The 17,568-nt window shown below is 32.0% G+C and overlaps 1 protein-coding gene across 1 annotated transcript in view; it reads right to left on the bottom strand.

The window, feature by feature from the left end:
* LOC131847605 (protein pellino) overlaps nucleotides 1-17,568 on the bottom strand; it is a 65,029-nt gene extending 47,461 nt beyond the window's left edge. The window contains exons 1-2 of the mRNA XM_059197206.1: nucleotides 17,124-17,568; nucleotides 4,480-4,584 (exon numbers count right to left, since the gene is read on the bottom strand). Of these exons, the coding sequence (XP_059053189.1) occupies nucleotides 4,480-4,584; nucleotides 17,124-17,137 (119 nt within the window). The 5' untranslated portion in view covers nucleotides 17,138-17,568. The remainder of the gene's footprint in view (nucleotides 1-4,479; nucleotides 4,585-17,123) is intronic.

Here is a 17,568-nt window from a genome sequence, read left to right on the forward strand (position 1 = left end):
ATTCAATCCTTTAAAAGTAAATTCAATGCATATTTTAGTGCAGAAAGGCCGAGATATTCAAAGATTTGTAATGCACCCGTGCGATATATCGCTTTGCTTCCGATCATCGCTGGTTGAATCTCGCATCATATAAACATATGTATTCCATGAATTTGATTGTAAAAAACATACGTATTTCTATTAGTTGTTCAGTATCCATAGTACAAACTGCGCTCAGTTTAGAACATAAAACATTGATGAAAATTATTATTATTGCCAACGCAAATCGAGTTCCAAATTCCACCAAAAGTACCAACGACTAACAAAATGGTTTCCTATAGTAGGTATATATTTTTAAAAGCAAATTATGTTGGCTCCTTTCAAAATGAAATTAATTATTTCTATTATTAAAAAGAATTTACAATGTATATTCTTTTTATGCCATTCTCTAGAAGCGATAATTATAAAACCTAAGTGCAAATAATCCGGTGAAGATAGACTTTGCACAAAGTCGCCTACGTAGGTAGGTAGGTACTAGGTACTCATTTCTCACGTATTTTAGTCGCCAAGATGTTTGCTTTGTAAAGCAGTAAAATTACAAAAGGCACCTTAGTGCTCCGTAAGAGTAACGTAACCGAGTTCCAACGTGCGTCACATGATCACGTTATGTCCGTGGTGCTATTCACTTATATGGGTGACAGTTGGCCCTTCTCATCAGATGGGCCGTAAGCTTGATTGCCATACAAATTACATATAACAATATCGATATCTCTATACGATGTTATATCCGCCATACTCTTGGGAACATAATCGGAACGGAAGTGGTTTGACGTCACGTATCTGGTAGAAGAACCAAAGAAGCAAGAATTCGTAATATCGCATGCTATGCGCTAATCCGCACGTGTTTACTTAACCTTGTATCCGAGCAATGCGATATTTTTAGGGTTCCGTGACTAATAACATTATTCCATAGCTGTACAGTTTCGGTCCATTAATCTGCGAGTATCGTAAGAAACAACAGATAGAATGGGATCAACGTATCTATTACAATAATAATTAACATGCACTGTAAATGCGGTAAAATTAACATTTTAATCTTTTATGGGATGTTAAAAGCATGATAAAATAATTTCTTATAAACCAGGACACACAAAATTCAAGCTAATAAATAGAAATGGAATATACTAAATATTTTATTAAAGTATAGCCAACAAATTGTATAAATTGTATCATTCTGTATCACGAAACAAACAAGAAATTAAGATATCTCATAAGATAGAAAGATATCTTACAATAGAAACAAATTTCATCTAGTTTTTAAGTGTATTTATATATTTTATTAAAGATATTACATTGTTAGATCGGTTCAAAGTCAGGACGGGCAGCTAGTAGTGTAGCGTGATATAAATATCGTTAGGTAAATAATTTAACATTAGCTTCACGACGAGATAATAAATAATATACTCCGTAATTTTTTTGTATAATCTGTACGTGAAAATATAAAAAAAACTATGCATTTTATTACCGTTTTCTTTTGAAAGTATGTTCAATGTGTACAGCGTATTGGCCGAGCCAAGCAGAGTAAATTAATTCTCTTTAATTTATGAATGAATCTGTTACAACAAAACGTCGATTAACAAGTGTTTCATATCTTTAACACAATGAAGTTTCAATAACATGTTCACTACTCATACGCGAATATAAAAAATTGTAAACGCGCCATATACAAATCTGTACTTATATTACAGAAAAAAGTTTCGTACACTTTAATCTCAGATATTACTTAACCAATTTGAATTCAGTTTTCACAATTATATCAAAATAAAATTCCGGAATCATTAGTGTTTATTTAATTCTAATAGGTTCACCCATAAAAAAGTTAATTGTAACAATATGCGCTATAATAGAATTTACGCATACGAAATAGTAACCATAACTACCAAGAGGTATTACATTATAACACAACTCAAAATAAATAATTGTTTTATCTCTACAAATATTAGCGTGTACTTGTATATACATGAAACAGTCTGCAACTTAAATAGTAGTACAATAAAGTTTATAATTGCAAACACGGCAAGTTTAACAAAATAATTGTATTAACATAACAAACGTTAGTTTAGTTGCTTTTTGTAAATTCATGTTACGTTTATTATTGTTGTGTCCTTGTCGAATCCTAATTCAGTTACACTTATGCTTTGTCTATTCCATTCAAAGTACTCATTAAACAAATGGGATTCATGATTTAATGTCAATTTTTATTTTTCATAAAAAAATACACACTTTTATAAGATATGATTATTATACTTTTATGAACGTGATTTTTTTGAACCAAGTACAAAGAAAAGAGATTCTCAATTTGATAATATTTTTTTGTGATAATTCGATATATGTTGCTTTGTGAATTGATTTGCTGTCAGATTTTTAAAGATAATAAAATATATATAATCTAAACGGATTCCGAATTTGAGGAATCTGTATCCTAGGAAGAATTTAAAATTAAATATAAAAACTAAAATGAAACGACCTAGGGGATTAGCAGTCTAAACCGTCAATAACTGAATGTGAATGAGAGAAAAAACATATACGAAATAGACCTGTCCAAATCGTATGGTAAGTTCTTTTATAACCGATTAAGCATCAGAATAACTTTAAAATGTAACGTCATAACAGTACGATTGATCGAATTATAAGATACATAACACCTCCATTGTATGAGGTTGTGTAGAATGATATATTTGCGACTACAATTTAATACGACCCTTACCCTTGTTAGTTCCTGAAATGGACGCAACAAAGCACAATACTGGGGCAGATGGAAAGCTCGATATAAAACGATGTACCGTCTGGCCAGCATAATAGTAAGTTAACAATCACAAGTCACTGGTATCTCATAAGGAAGAACTTTATAGAGGTATACCCGTGACCTAAATGGGGAATTGTAATCTATTGTAAAGTTTCTGCTGTACCTTATTTACCGGGTTAATGCTCATAAAACTGAATCTATTCGCACAAGATATAAAATGGAATTTTGAAATTAAAGTTACAACTAAAATAAAACTAAAAAAATATATTTCATTTTACACTTTTTTTCTGGGTGGAATCAGACCCATTACGTGGAATGCATTCTGAGAATGACATTAAATTATGTCAATACTATACAATAACAGACGCACTGGATCTCTTCCTTACAGCCTTTGAGATGCTGAGAGGATTCAATTAAGAAATGAGTACGGGCATAGTAAATACAGTATTTCGACTTTCTTAAAAGTACCTTAACAGCAAGCAACATATTGTTATGAACGTCAACTGTTTTTTATCAATTAATGTCCTTATCTTTAATCTTGTTTTGTACATTCATTCATAAACAAGAGATAAGGTTAGCAAACGTGGTACGTCTTCACAAGTAATCAAGAAGTATGTATATAAAATATAAGGCTGGTTCAAAACCTATTGTACATAATTACCACTCCAACTAATATTTTTATTTAGGTATATACAATTATTCTTACCATACTCATTTTTTATGTATACATATAATATAATAAAATTCAAAGACAAGACAATAAATGTCTTTATGTCTGTTTGTGTTACGGTTTCACGTAATTAAGTACAGCTAAAAGTATAAAGGTAAAGTTGACAGAATGTTGTTAAATATAGGTCAATATATAGACTAAGAAAAGCCCAGTAGTGATGGGTAAAACGAAAGTGGGGGGTATTTTAGAGAAGCCGCGGTATACTAGTTAGTATTATAAAAGTAGTTACAGAATATTCAAGGTAAATGTGTTAACGCCACTATGCCCTGCATACCTCAAAAACATGTGATAAAATTACAATTAGTGACATTATTTACTCAACTTTATAAAGAACGAAAATTGAATAAACGTTTTTTAAGATTACATTCTTTTAAATATGCTATATGTGCTATATACTTCTATTTTTATACGGATATCTGGGCACTGTCATAATTCGAGTCTTGAGTCCTGTTTAAGACAGAAACAAGACAGATCATATATGATCTTGGAACATCTGTCTATCAAGCCTTAATATTTCATTCGATATTCCTTACGCATATAAAAGAATTAAGAAAGAAAGTTAATACGAGCTGGTAACACTATTTTATAATATATTTTTGGATTTTATTTAAAACTTCAGCAGCGTCAGCAAGTCGGTTAGGTTAATTTAAGCAAGTAACATTTAGGTCACCTGGGTACAAGTCTCGCCTATTTTTGCCCCCAAGCAGTATATTTGCATACTTTTTAAGATTGTTCGTGACCTCTTACATACTGTACACTTTATTCAAACAATACAAATTCACAGTGATTGTTCCAGGCATAAGGGTGTAGAACTTATCGAATGTTACATATATTGCTAACATTAGGACCATTGGTCCCCATTACTAATAATCATAACGTCCCGTCAGTTATTCCATCATGGCAAAATTATCAATTAACAATTACTAGAACTAGAATAATATAATTACAAGTAGGTAATACTCACCCCAGTATAACTAATTCGCCGTATTTGACAGGCGGTTTGGGCTTCTGTTCTGAGCCACTTTCGCCGGTCTCCTCAAGTATGGGTGAGTCCGCAGTGTCCGCAGCACTGGAACAAGAACGCAGTTGACATTAGAGCATTCCCACGTCGTCTTCAATCCCATTTGTTTGAAATTACAGCCGCCTAAGCGTTTGAACCCTTAGCTGTGACCACAGAAAGACGAGACCAAAAGTTTGCCTTCAACCGTTCTATAAGTCATGCGGAATGACTTATAGAACGTTTTAGTGCCTTCACGGCGGCAAACGCCTGTCGAATAGTAATAGTAAAATTCACAGAACACAGGGAAAATAATCTCCCTTTAGATCTCTCCTATCGACCGATAAAAAAAACATATAATCTGGAAACGGATGCACCGAAGGAAAAATAAATTTAAGAAACGTACATAAACAATAAATTACTTAATAATATAGGAAACTACAGTAAACAATCGATTATAAAAATAATCGTCATAATTTACACTTAATTTTAAAGCTACAACATGGAACGATATTATAAATAATTTGAATCGTAGTGCAATTTTGTAATTTATTTTATTCTTTAATCTGTATAAACCGCAAAACAGTATTAGTATGCATCAGCTAAAAAAAACAATTAACATAACAATATTTCCAATTCTAGTGTAATAGAAACGTTATGTTAATGCTTTTGGTTCGATATTTCATTACACGAAAGTACACTTGCGTTCAGAAGCAATTAATTTTAAAGGGGCTGAAAATTACCTACGTGAACCTATGTCACTTCGGAGACACGACCCCGCGAAATTAATGTTATCAACATCAAACATTAATAATAAATTTTAGTCCAATGATAATATGTCACATTTGTGTATGTACCACTTAAACATCACTTTTAATGTTTTAATTTTTATATGATTTTATATTTACATTAAGAATTCTTTAATTACGTGCAAAAATGTAATAAAATTGAAAATCACCTCTCCACTAAAATTAATAAAAATATTACTATTAGTACTTAATGTTTTTGTTTATTAATAATTAATTAAGAAATCGCATTTACAATAATGCAGTTGCGGTAACAAAATTTTTTTTTTTAATCTAGTATTATTTTGGATTTTTGTTTTCAGACATGTCAACCCCAATTATTAAGTTAAGTTATTGCAAACTAACACATCAAATTTGTTGATTTTAAAATCTTTAATAAATAGTTCCCTCTCTACTCTATTCCTATCACATTTCATCAAGAGGTGCTGGACATTTTCGACTTTTTGACACACGACATAATCGGGTAATTCTCCTTTTTCATTAAATATCCGTACTTTCTTGATTACTTGATAGTGACCGGATCGGATTCTAAATAATATTTCAATTTACATCTGTTCAATTTTGCATCAGTAAACCAGGGAATCTGAAGAGGCTCACACTGTATTGTTTTATACCAAATACCATTCGTTTTTGAACGCTCATCAAAGTATTCCTTCCATTCATTAACAAAAATTGGGAATCAACATTAAAACTTTAGGTAGGTTCAGAAACACAAATTCGACACAACAATACTTGCGCAGACGAAAATATTACTAATATTACACACCTTAATTTTATTTCCCGCCAATATGGCCCTCCTGACTGTATAGATCCCCAATGGCAGTGATATTCCTCCAAGTTTGTCAATTTAATATAAGCCATTTTATGACTTGGGGTGAAATAGTTTTACTCGACAATCATCAGCAGAAAACACGGACCGCTGAACCGCGACTATTCATTTCAACATCATGTCTCAACTGAGGAAACTTCATTAAAGTTAAATGCGACTAACTCATGTACGTGATTTTAATTGTAAAAACCCTTAAATGATTCACTGTGGTTATCGTTGACAACGATTGGAAGGGATTCTAGTCTTGAACAACTAGTGTTGATAATAATTTTATTTTATTTAAGTCTTAATTTAGTTAGAACAACTGTAAATGTTAAATATAGAAACATACCTAATAAACAATACACATATTTAATACTAATATCACAGATCGTATAATTAGGCATTATATTGACATTGTGGTGAACGCGTCACTAGACATGTCCATATTTTCCTGTGTATATTTAAATTCAACATGGCAGGGGATTAATTTGGTTTGTTATCGCAATACAACGTAATACAAATAGTCTGAAAAACGATAGGCCTACTGACTGACCTAACTTTATCCTCAGCATATCCTCCTCCATTGTAAACTCCAGCTCATTATCATGCATTAAAAAATTATTAATCTAATCTAGATACATTCCATTGAATGACCCATTAAAACAATAATAGCAATTTAACATTATAGATTAATACTAGTATATTAGGTAAAATTCTCGAATAAACCATCTTGAATGGTGACAAGATGTGGGTGGATCGATTGTAAAGAAGTGGCTTAAAATTTGCGAATTACCAATAAAAAGATCTCCATTTGGAAGTCAGTTAATAATATAAAGTACGTACAACGTATACGTACAACGATTGAACCGAAATAGAGATACATACTAAAATTAAGTTGATAGGTATCTATTCCTATAACGTCTATATACTATACTATAATATACCTAATCATATTAAATTTTATTTAAACTAACTTCGTTACCAGTTCTAGAGGAAGAATTTTAAAGTAATTAAATATTTCATAAATTTCTAATAAAATTTATTAATCAAGACTGCAATTCCATTACAACATAAAGGATCAAAGTAAATCTGTCGGATTAATTTCACAATGTCAATATTCAGCCGTCTGTGAATGAAGTCTGTTTAAATAGATACTATGGACTAAAACAGCGCTGCATGATTATGAAACATTTATATGATACCTACATTTTATTATTTTTATTTTATTTTTGGTTTTTAAACACATTAAAATAATACACACATAAATCGTATTACAACAAATCATCGTCGTCAGTCAGTTATTACTATAATGCATTTATGTAATTTAATGATTAAGTAACGAATTTTCATGTTTTATTTGAAAATAAAATCTTGTCAAAATATCTTAAAGAAAAATGTATTAGATTAACATGTCAATGACCATTTAATAATAAGTCAGTCATAAAAGTGAATTAATAGCACGATGTAATCTTAGTTGTTACCACCCACAACTTGCGTTTCCGGCCCAATGAGTAGGTATGACTATCGCGGGTCAAACCTTCACAGATCCGACCGAAAACTGGTCCAAGACAGCTGTGGGTCAAGATTAGTGGTGAATTACGACCACGACTGGTCGGAACCGGTTGCGGGCGATGCATTAACGTGACTAGTGCCATGCCTGCGCAGACGAGGAACTTAAATCCGCCGCGGACGAGAACAAAACAAAAAAACGTGTTCGTTGGGAATGTTTATCGTTATTTCACTAAATGGTAACGAGACTAGATGCCATTGTAACATAAATATGTATATGTCCATAAGTAATACATTTATTGAATGTGTTTTGGGAATTTATGTGACGTTTTAATATCTGCTAGTGCACAAAAGCAAGAAAATAGTTAAAACATATTAACAGAAGCCTTGGAATCAACGGGAAGTAAAATTGTTACATACTATAAGGTAAAAGCACTAATGCTAGACACATTAAGGACTAACCAAACTTCATTCTCAAAAATGCAAATGTATTTATCAAAAAACTACAGTTACAATTTTTTTTACTGTTAGAGCAATACATCCTTTAAAAATAACATAGAATAATATTCTTCTTAGGTTTGTCGTAGACACTAAAAGATGACAGCATCAAAAATCAAATCCACCAAAAATAGACATCAATTGGAACTAATAGTAGACATATATGAGATCACTCTAATATTATGTGTTTCATCAAAACAAATCAATAAAAATACTTTAAAATGAATACCGAGCACAGCCTGTGCTTTAAAATTATTAAAATAGCAACAAAATATAATCAAATCAAATAACATAAAAATATAATTGTCAGAAAATCATTGCATGCCAAAAGTAATTAATTTTGTAGTGGATGTCTTCCAGGCTGGGAATATATATGATATTAAGTACTTTAAACTATTCAAATCTAAACTATCGATACTAGGACCTTATTCCTTTGGGGTTCACGAAGAAGTTCTCGTCCATGTTATAAACTCGCTGAGGTGCATTAAGTATATCTGTATGAATATTACTGTCAATTTCTTGAAACCAATTTTTTATTTGAGATATCATTACATGGAGGCTGTCAAATTTACCTTGTTATAAGGTCAGGGTGACGCTTTAAACAGCTGTTGTACCATCTCTTCCCTGGTCTACCGTTCTTGGATTCTATCTTACTATCTTAAGGTCTTGAACTATTTTCTTAGCACTATCTTGTAAGTTATCTTTTCGTATTGGGAACCCTTGTTCGACCATAGCTTATGCCCATGTTACGAGTATTTTTTCACCGCTTCGGTCACGTAACACCTTCTTCCCATTTTACGTGTAATAGGTCTTTCCCTTGAATCACTCCGAATTTCTTCTCCGCTGTCGGAACGTCCCGCCTGCATTCTTATATAGCTGCTTCCATATTGTCTTCTGAGTATCGAAACATTAGACCCTTTACTGGAGGCATTGTACTCGAACTTTAATTTGAAATGTATGGATACCTAATAGTTGACACCTAGTATACCCTAATAGTTGACACTGTCTACTTATAGTTAGACTAGTGTAAAATAAACGAAACTCAGATATAAACATTAGTTTTAAAACGTAAAGGCTAAATTTGCATTAAAATAAGCTAACAAAATCAGTTCGATGTAACCCTAATTGTAGACACACATGTCATCTTTTAGGTTTTGTTTGATTTGTGGTACTAATAGTAAACACCACTTCAAATTCATAAAAAAACAAGCCAAAATAACAAGGAAATAGTTCTAATAGATCAATAATTTCATACATTTATAATATCGAAACGAACAATAGCCAATAATCATATATATATAAGACAAAACCATACCTATTAAAAGTCAGTCGCCTTAAGAAAAACGCTAAGAATTACGCACTTATTATCAACCTGCTCATATTGTCTGTTGTCAATTGACGCCGTTTTGAAATTTGCTTGACAATGTATGCAAGCTTTTGGTCACGTATCATAAATGACCCTAGGTATCTTTAATACCAGTAGTGGTGTTACTTAAATGATTAGTTTTCTTAATAGAAAAGATTTTTTTCGAAAGTGTCATCTTTTAGTTCAGTGTCGGGCATTAGTGCTTTTACCTTATACGATACATATATGTTCTGTTTTGACGCATCACAAAAGAACGATCGAATGAACATCTTTATATGCTATAAAAAAATAAGACATTAGTTTTCGTTTTAATCAGATGATTGCATGTTGCAATTGTAATTGTATAATATATATGTAGTTTAGAATTCAATAATTCGTCTCTTTTGTCTAATATCTACCTACATGAAGAGCTTTATCGATCGCGCCAACGATAACTTTATCAGTTCCTCGGCGAACTAGGACACTATCACACGATCTGACATATAATCATTCTCGCTGATTTCACACTCAAAATTGAATTTATGCCAATATATTTTTGAGCGGATTACATTGAACACACTCATACAAATTTTATACGTCATAAACAGTATTAACACAAGTATCGTGTATCCACACAACTATACATAAAATTAAGTAAATATTACAATATATTGCAATAACAATAGCTTCTATTATCACACAATTATTTCTATCAAGGGAATAAACTCTTTCGATTAAAAACTAAACAAAATAGCAGAACATATTCCGAGCTATATAAAAAGGTAGCAGTTGAATTAAAAACCTTCTATTTGATTCGATTGTCGCGTTCAACGGTTTAAAACACACAGAGAAGTTAAATAATTGAATATAGTGCTGAATCAAAAAAACGATGCGATAGCCAAGCGCGGCTGAACGGCCGTGATTACGAGTAAGGGGTCAAAGCCCCATCTCTACGGACCCCTCACGCTCTGCCATCATCCCGGTCCAAGGTTTGGACACGTCTAACTCATGCCGACCCACAATTACTGGATGATATCAAATAAAAAAAAACCTGATCAAATTTGTGTGTATAGACTACTCAGTAGGGTTACGTTTAATAGAATTTAAACCTTATAATATAAATTGATGTACAATACATATTATATTATAATACAACCAATACATAAATAAAATAACTTATATATTTCCTTGGAAATGTATACATATACCTATTATTTTTTACTATATAATATTGGGAAATCATCGTACCTGATGATAAAAGGTTTGTGGTATAAGTTGTTGCTTACGTTTTTATCATATTTTTATTGTAGGTATATTTAAAAAATACTAAATGCACCTACTCCCTACTATAGAAATAATTTATGTAAACAATGTAATGACACCTGTTTTAAACAATAACTAATAAAAACTGATCTACCCATTTTAATACGTCTAAATTAAATAAAGTTGAGTATATATTTGAAGTTGAACCGTCAGGGGATCACATTTCCTTGATAATAACAATCTATATTTGCATGTTACAGTGTAATTTTTATCGTACAAGTCTTCCGCCCGTCTCGCCTTTGTCTGCTGCGATAACATTATACGACGTGATTGTTACTTGTGATAAATATACACTGTGTAGCTGTAGATGTCTCACCTAATTCTGCGGGAAGCACCGTAATTTGAAAGCTGTGTTCCGGTGTTAAAGGTAAAAATGGTTGTAAAAGTACTGATTACGGAGGCATAAAAACTTAGTCCTCAGGAAAGGCAACTCATGAGATGTACCATAGAAGACCAACCATATGTTATGTGACGCTTTCTCACAATTATAAATTACATATTACGGTTAATACCTCGTTTATACTATGAATACAATCGTAAAGACTGCTGATTTTATTAAAATATCAAGTTGGCAGGAATCAATTTTAGTTCGCAGAACTATTCGGCAAACCAGGCACGTGAGGTTAAAAAGCTACGCAACGTCCGGTCGATAGAAGACCGTATGAGGGAATGTGGAAACAACGGAAGTTTACAAAGAATCAATTATGACATGAGGAGAATATTTGTGACTCATTTCTTGAACCTCCAAGTCTTATGTGATATTTTTATGCACGGCGGCTTTTCTGGTACCGCAGTATAAAGGATTCCGTTACATTTGTATTATACTAGCGATATCCTGCGGCGATGTCAACATGAAATCGACATAAAGTTTGAAATTAGCTAATTTTAATTCTAATAAATTTCATTCGAATCTTCTGAGCAGTTTTTTCCAGAAAGAATAACAAAATTATCAATCAATGTTGGTAGGATTTTAGATTCAACACGTGGTCAGAATGTAATGTTTATAACTGCAATTTGTTCTCCTAGTAGTAACATAATAAGTTGTATTATATAATAAAATTCCTTGTTCCACCTATACTTTCTCCATTCGCACGGTCACGATTTCAAACAAATCTCGTGGATGCAGCGGACACTTTCTACCTCAATCACTCTTGGCCTTTCCCAATGACTTCATAGCCTTTTGTTAAACAGAGTACTTATATAAAGTGCTTTATTTAAACTTAATTTTGCTAAGCACTATGAGAAAACATCATAATGTTTACGATACCGGACGTCAGTTTTGAACAAATATGGCAATTTGGAAGTGATTATTGGAAATACATTTCACATTAACTAAAAAATAAGACAAGCAATAACACCAGCTATAGAGAGAATGTCTTGAGGCACAGTAATTATCATGAACGACGTCTACACATCACAAAAGCATCCACTAACTACATGTCTATTATTTGAGTCACAAGACATCACGAAAAACAGACGAAACTACTGAAAATAGTCCTCATTAGACAACATACGTAACTAAAAATAAAATACAAGAGAGAAAAGAGCCTAATTAAGAGTCATAAAATAAAAATCTATGGTATTTTCAGAAGACAAAACATTTAAACAAAGAGGAGTCATTAAATATAAATTAACATAAGGTTGTAATACGTAACGCCGAAACAATAGACCAAGAAGTTTTATTTCTTATATAATACGGAGTATAAACCCACAAAGGACGGTCTTTCCATCCACTGAGAATGATCAAAAGTGGCTACTATTGGCCACATAACGGTACATGGTCCAACGGTTAGTTTTTTATGACGTACGGAAATTAGCCTGAATCAACATTGCATCCGGGTACTGTTTCGCAATTCAACAAAAATCGGAGAAAGGAAGTACTTTAGAAGATAATATCCCATTGATTTTGTCGTCGTTATAACATATTTGTAACGAAGTGAAATAGTAATAGTAGTAATATTCACGACATAACAACAGGCCAACAAAAGTAAATCTCTATTAATCAGTAATCAAGTCTATATTTTATACTTGCACTGCGGTGTAATTTTGTAAAAAAATATATTCGAAACTTCCCTATTCTCTATTTAAACATGTATTCATGTCAAAATCATAACCTTCCTCTTTACCGTAGTCAGGAAAAAATTAGTCAATGTTATAGTAGGAAATTTGGGAAATCTTTGTGGTTGCATTCTTAGAATTGAAGAATTATCAAACCGTTGATTACACCAAACCAAAATTGGTAATATCTATAAATTAGTAAAACCAAGTAAGGGCACACGATTGTTGGACCGCAAAAAGTTAACTTCGTGCGAATACATGTGCTATATATTGTAGGGGAATAACCTTCCACTATCATATGGAGATCCCAATATCACAATATTGCCATAATGCATTCAACCACGAGAGCCATAATGAAATTATAATACGAGCAAAACGAATTATATAATTTTGGACTGGCTCCAATTTATTAGGAAACATGCCTACAGTCTAGTTATTATTATCAATGCCTTTGAAAAAGGTCGCTCGATCTATTTGTAAAGTTAGCTAAATGGCAATAAAAACAGTCTCGTCCCTTTGCATGGTTTCTATGCGGGATGCACCATCTGCTGTGCAGGTGTTCCGCATAGCAGGTGTGTCGTGTTGAGCACGACGTTGGCGGATGTTACACCATATAGCTATAGTCGAAATAATTGTAAAACATTGAACCTTCTGTGTATTCCTTTCGTGTTTGTGTTCCTTTTAAATTTTTAACTTACATACAATTACGAATAGTAGGTATCGTTGAGAGCCAATAAAAATATTAACTTTGAACTATTTGAACTTTGAACTTTGAATACTTTGAATTATTAAACTAATTTTAAAAAATGGAAAAACAGTAATCTGTTATTTCCTCAGTTTTCTAGACAAGTGCTGTAATTAAATAGATACATATATTTTTAAAATACATAATATACATAGAAAACACATGTTACTCGTATCCGACATACATATTTAGCTAACGTGCCTCGTTATATGTGGTTACATGGGTAGCATACTGAAGATTTTACGACAGATCATAAAACCGCAGATTCCTATAAAACGATAATATCCTAACATGAACCATCATATTTATTCGCGATAAATTTTCCATTATTTATCTGCAAAAACATTTTTTCGTATATATATTATTGCATCTACGACACAATTTTATTTGTATTTCAATGTTTAGTCTATACAACGTAGATATGTCGTATCCGTCGCCTGAACAGCATTACTGACCACCACGTTATCGTAGGCGCCGCCCGTGATGCCATGCGTTGCCATTCGAAGGAGCTAGATGTTATGGAACTTATCCTGTCATTCTACTACCTAATCCTTCCTATCCTTTACATAGCTCATATTAGTAGTATAGGCAAGGTACCTATTCAACTATAGTATTCACGCAGCAAAGCAACCAGAAAGTCAGTGGCTTTGAGACTATGCGCAGGTAAAATCTTCCTGGAATTATAAAATAACCCTCTGTATATTGTGTTATTACTTTGCTATTATATTATCATATTGTATTTCGACCATGAATATAAATCCTTGGACTTCCGAGTAGTACAGAGCTCAATTCGTCAAAACTACGAGTTTAAAAAAATCTGCTAAGAATTTCCATTATTATTTGAATCTACAAGAAAAAGTAAGTGTGTTATATTTAAACAAACGGAGACAGTGCATGGAAGTAAATTTTATGACACATTAATGCCACGACAATCAAGGTATTTGACCTTTTAAGACCATAGAGCACAGAAGAATTAATAACTCGAACGGTACAATAGCAGAAGTAGAACAAGAATCAAGTAGACTGTAAACAAAAGAATCATATATATAATAGAACAACGTGTTTAAAATATTAGCGAATATACTTGTACAAGTTAAAAATATTCAAATCGGTCTTTGGACGTATCATGTAGTACAGTGCCGCACATGAGGGCGATCGTATCGATGTTTGTCCGCGGAGGACAATGATTTTCCTTTGTGTTAGCCGCGGGCCTACTTGCATGATCACGTTTGCATTGTAAACTGCACTGAAGTATTTGAGGGAGAAACAATACGGCGAGTATGTACTCAGACCCTTTGTGTAATGAACATATTTTTGGACGGCCACATGTGCGTATATGTTATGTAATTCTGTGTTCTACTGTTAAGAGAAAGAGAGAAGATAAAGATAAAAGAACGGTGAACCATAGCGTGGTAAAGTATTTTATACTACACTGAATATAATCCAAAAGTGAATACATTTTTAATATTTTAACGTAGGTACGGCAGGATGACAACGGCCCATACGATAAGTTGTAACAACAGTACATTTGAACTAAGTGAATGACGCCTGAGTACGTAGCTCTGCCGCGCTGAAACATTAATGAGCGGGGGCTAAAAGAGGGCTTAACATAAATGTAGCTGTACTTATACAATGTAAAGGTTATGCTCTAAAAATAAAACGGCGCGCAAATGTAAAGCCCAGTGACGATGACGATCGGAACTATGGAGTAAACTTAATCCATTTGAGATGTGAGTATTTAATTATTTTTTTTTTTATGAAATCCAGTGTATGTTTAGCGTAAACAAACCTACATCCCGAAGAAAAAAAAAATTATTCATATTCACAGAAGTGTTCATTTATTTGGTTATTACCTATAAATAACAAATATTGTTTGTGAATTATAAACAAATATCCAGATGCCTGATTCCATATTCATACATACATAATGTATGTATATAATTAGGTTTGATACATGTTCTTCCTCATGCAAAATTGACAATATTTGCACTCTTTCATAAAGTTATATTTTGGTATTAATAAATCCAAAATAACATTATAAAGAAAGAGAGAGAGAAAGAGAGAGCAGATTTAATTATGAGGAAAGAAAATTCTGCATATTTGAGAAATTCCTTTGATCCTTGAATGATACATTATTTCAGAATAATATAAACTATTAGTACACAGAAACCTTGTAAGTGACTGGATAAAGCCAGGTGAGTCCACTAGTATATGATTTAATTATTCTCATGCTACTGCTAGTACCGGGTATGATATAATATATCACTGAACAATTAATTCTGCTAGTTGGATCTACAAACCAAAAGGGATCTTTTTAAAGACAAAGACAATATAAAAGGTGGTCATATGACATTAAGAATATAAAGGGCTACTGTATCACTGATTAGAACAAGATACATCCAACAACATACAAACACTAAACAATGCATGTTAATAAAGAATCTGAACTTATGTTAAAACAACACATTGATTTACAAAAACTATTGTGAAGAATAAAAAAAAATATTTCAAGTAACAATACATCATAGTTTATTTGCCACTTTTTTAACTTTTAGAACTGTTTGGTCAATATAAAAGGCATATTTCATATAAGAACAAATATATAGGCAATAATATATGAGGGCATGTACTAATATTAGTTATGTATTTAGTTTGCAGCATCTTATTTCTTCGGAATAACAAAGGAATGAATTTACTTTCTACACTATATTTATGACCCAAAGAGAAGTCTTCACTAATATTACGAAAGGAAGTGTATTCGTTATTAATTAATGTTAAATAATTAATGCTATTGGCCGTAACTGGCCTTTACAGCCTCACAAATATGTATCAATTTAATAATGATTATTTATCATTAATAAACACATAATATAACAGAAAAGACATTATTACTGTCTAAAATTATGAAGTATATGTATTTTAATATCTGTCATGGTGCAAAGTTGGAGTCAGGGAAATTATACAACTAGTTCTATTGTTTAACAATAGTACATGAAAGAAAATAAGTACTTATGTGCATATGGAACTTAACTATGTCATATATAAATACCATGTGCTTAGTTAAATTACCTACATACCTATTTATATGCAACTTAGCTACAATTCACATCAAATACTACCTTTGTATTGTCCTAAATGAAAACCCGGTAAAATGGAAAAATATAAATAATCAATAATCTTGACAAAATATGTTTATTTGCAGTAGGTGAACATAGCGAAAACAGATTCTGATCCATGAGAATAATCAGCATGTACTGTTACTAATAATACAAATCATGTTCTCAAGTCGTATTAACGAATACAAAATTGTAAACAAACAGGAATACATAGATACGCATATTACGTACCGACCACCAAATACAAAATGACGTATGGATTTAGTTAAGTACACTGACACGGACTCTGTTAGAAATATTTAACTATTCACACATATATCCGTTTATTACAAATGTTTTAAAAAGAAAAAAAATGTACCTACATGCAGAATCATAAATTACAATGAAGACAAAAACTTACCGTTTTACGACCATGGTAGAATCCGTAGAATCGCTTGTGGACCCTATGATTCGAACTATACTTTACAAATGACACTAACGTTATAGGAAACACCATGAATTTTAATAAATCACCGTCAACTGAATTTAATAAATTCACACATCGCTATAGAGCGATAGACGCACTGCTCTTCATTATTACACCAACCTCGATTTTACACTGCACTTGTAAAAACATGTAAGCGAAACAATATTTTAATTTGTCACACGTATCACAAACACTTTTATCAACAAATACAAGAAACGACAGTCGCAATAATAATCAACACTATAAGGTTTTTTATTTATAATTTTATATATCGTAAACACAAAATAAACCGTAAATGTGTTTTTGGCTTATGTACGCATTGTGTACTTTAGTTGTGTTTTGTGTGCCAACTTCAGATTAATGTAACTTCACTTTGTTG

The sequence above is a fragment of the Achroia grisella genome, unplaced genomic scaffold (genome assembly GCF_030625045.1).
Source record: "Achroia grisella isolate CSIRO2021 unplaced genomic scaffold, CSIRO_AGI_Agris_v1 utg540, whole genome shotgun sequence".
NCBI lineage: Eukaryota > Metazoa > Arthropoda > Insecta > Lepidoptera > Pyralidae > Achroia > Achroia grisella.